The sequence below is a fragment of the Papaver somniferum genome, chromosome 2, assembly GCF_003573695.1.
Source record: "Papaver somniferum cultivar HN1 chromosome 2, ASM357369v1, whole genome shotgun sequence".
Classification (NCBI taxonomy): domain Eukaryota; kingdom Viridiplantae; phylum Streptophyta; class Magnoliopsida; order Ranunculales; family Papaveraceae; genus Papaver; species Papaver somniferum.
The window spans coordinates 164,809,734-164,811,263 of NC_039359.1; the positions used below are offsets into that span (position 1 = coordinate 164,809,734).

The window sequence follows — 1,530 nt, forward strand, 5'->3', positions numbered from 1 at the left end:
ATGGTCAGGAAAAAAGAAAATTGGCAAAAACCTCCTAGAGACTGGCTTAAGATTAACATTGATGCTTCTATGATTTCTGATTTCTCTAAAGCAGGATTTGCTCTAGTCATTCGCAATTGCACAAGAGGATTCATGGGGGCAATGGCCTTCTCAGCAGTAGCCAGGGATGTGATGCAAGCTGAAGCTATGATACTCTTGAAAGCTCTGCAATGGATTAAAGATCAGAATATTCAAAGAGTCATAGTTGAAGGTGATAACTTGTCTGTCATTAATGGATGTAATGGTACCTTAGTTAGTGTTCCTTGGGAAGATCATAGTCTTATGCTAGAGTGTCAACAAGTCTTTAGTGGCTTGAGTCAGTGTGTAGTGTCTTTTGAAAGACAGGATCACAACCTTGCAGCAGACTTGCTTGCAAAACATGCTATAAGGAGCATAAGAATGCAGTCCTGGTGGGAATCACCTCCAAACATCATCAGTGAAATTTTCAGTAGAGAAGGCAATCATATTGCTCCAGTGTCAGTCTAGTTTGCAGTCTTCTTGTTTGTTTCAGTTGTTCGTGTCTGTTGAGATTATTTGAGAGTGTTATGGTCTCTGGTGTTTCTGTAATACTCCATTTCTTTCAATGAAATTTCCCTTTGTACAAAAAAAAAAAAAAACCACTTCTTCCATATCCGTCAAAAGTTGAGAACAGGTATAATTTGTTTTTGTATTATCAACCCATGCTTTAGTGGCTTTTTGAGTTCTAGCCATTTTGGAAAGAATTTCTGTCACCTTATTACTTTTTTTGGGAACATAATAACATTTTCAGTTCGTAGTGCACTTTGATGAAAAACAGAATTATGAATCTGCGAGTTATTATTAAATTGGCCCTTGTTGATTGCATCTATTATATGGATTTAAAATATGTTTCGAAGTTCAGGGCATCCAACCTCCGATTTTGAGCCCACTTCACTGCCACCAAAAAGGTCAAGCCTTCCACATATTCTGGACTCAATGCTTCACTGGTGAAAGCGCATTTGGCTCCCTTAGTTGTACTTGCAAAATTTCGTAAAATCAGTCTAGTACCCCCCTGATTACTTAACTCAGAATAAAAACCACCACAGTTGATGGTTAGGACTTCATTGACTGGAGCACACCATTTAACACTCATTCTATCGTAGCAGAAACCTACCTTACTAATGGTTTGGTTTTTGCTACATATTGCTCATAAAAGATACTGTTGATTCTATGAACAAACATGTTAGGATTTAGATCGGTTTTCTGTAACACTTTACTGCACCTCTCAGTCAATAAAACCCAAGAAGTTATAGCAGTTTTTCCCACGCGTTCTGCAGTAGGTAAACCCTCCTGTAACTTTGTGAGATTATCTGACAAAAACTGAAAAATAGTCATCCGACTATCAAAGTACAAACCAAACATCGCAAAAAAATCTTCCCAACTGTAACTGCAGTGCAAAATCACATGAGAGTCACTCTCAACAACATTCTCACAAAAAGGATAGCTGCCATCTATGTTTCTGTTTCGCCTCTC

The 1,530-nt window shown here is 38.0% G+C and overlaps 1 protein-coding gene across 1 annotated transcript; it reads left to right on the plus strand.

The window, feature by feature from the left end:
• Positions 1–525, plus strand: LOC113352383. The gene has a single exon (XM_026596207.1). It carries the CDS (start codon positions 1–3, stop codon positions 523–525), a length of 525 nt encoding a protein of 174 aa, XP_026451992.1.
• Positions 526–1,530: the final 1,005 nt, after the last annotated feature.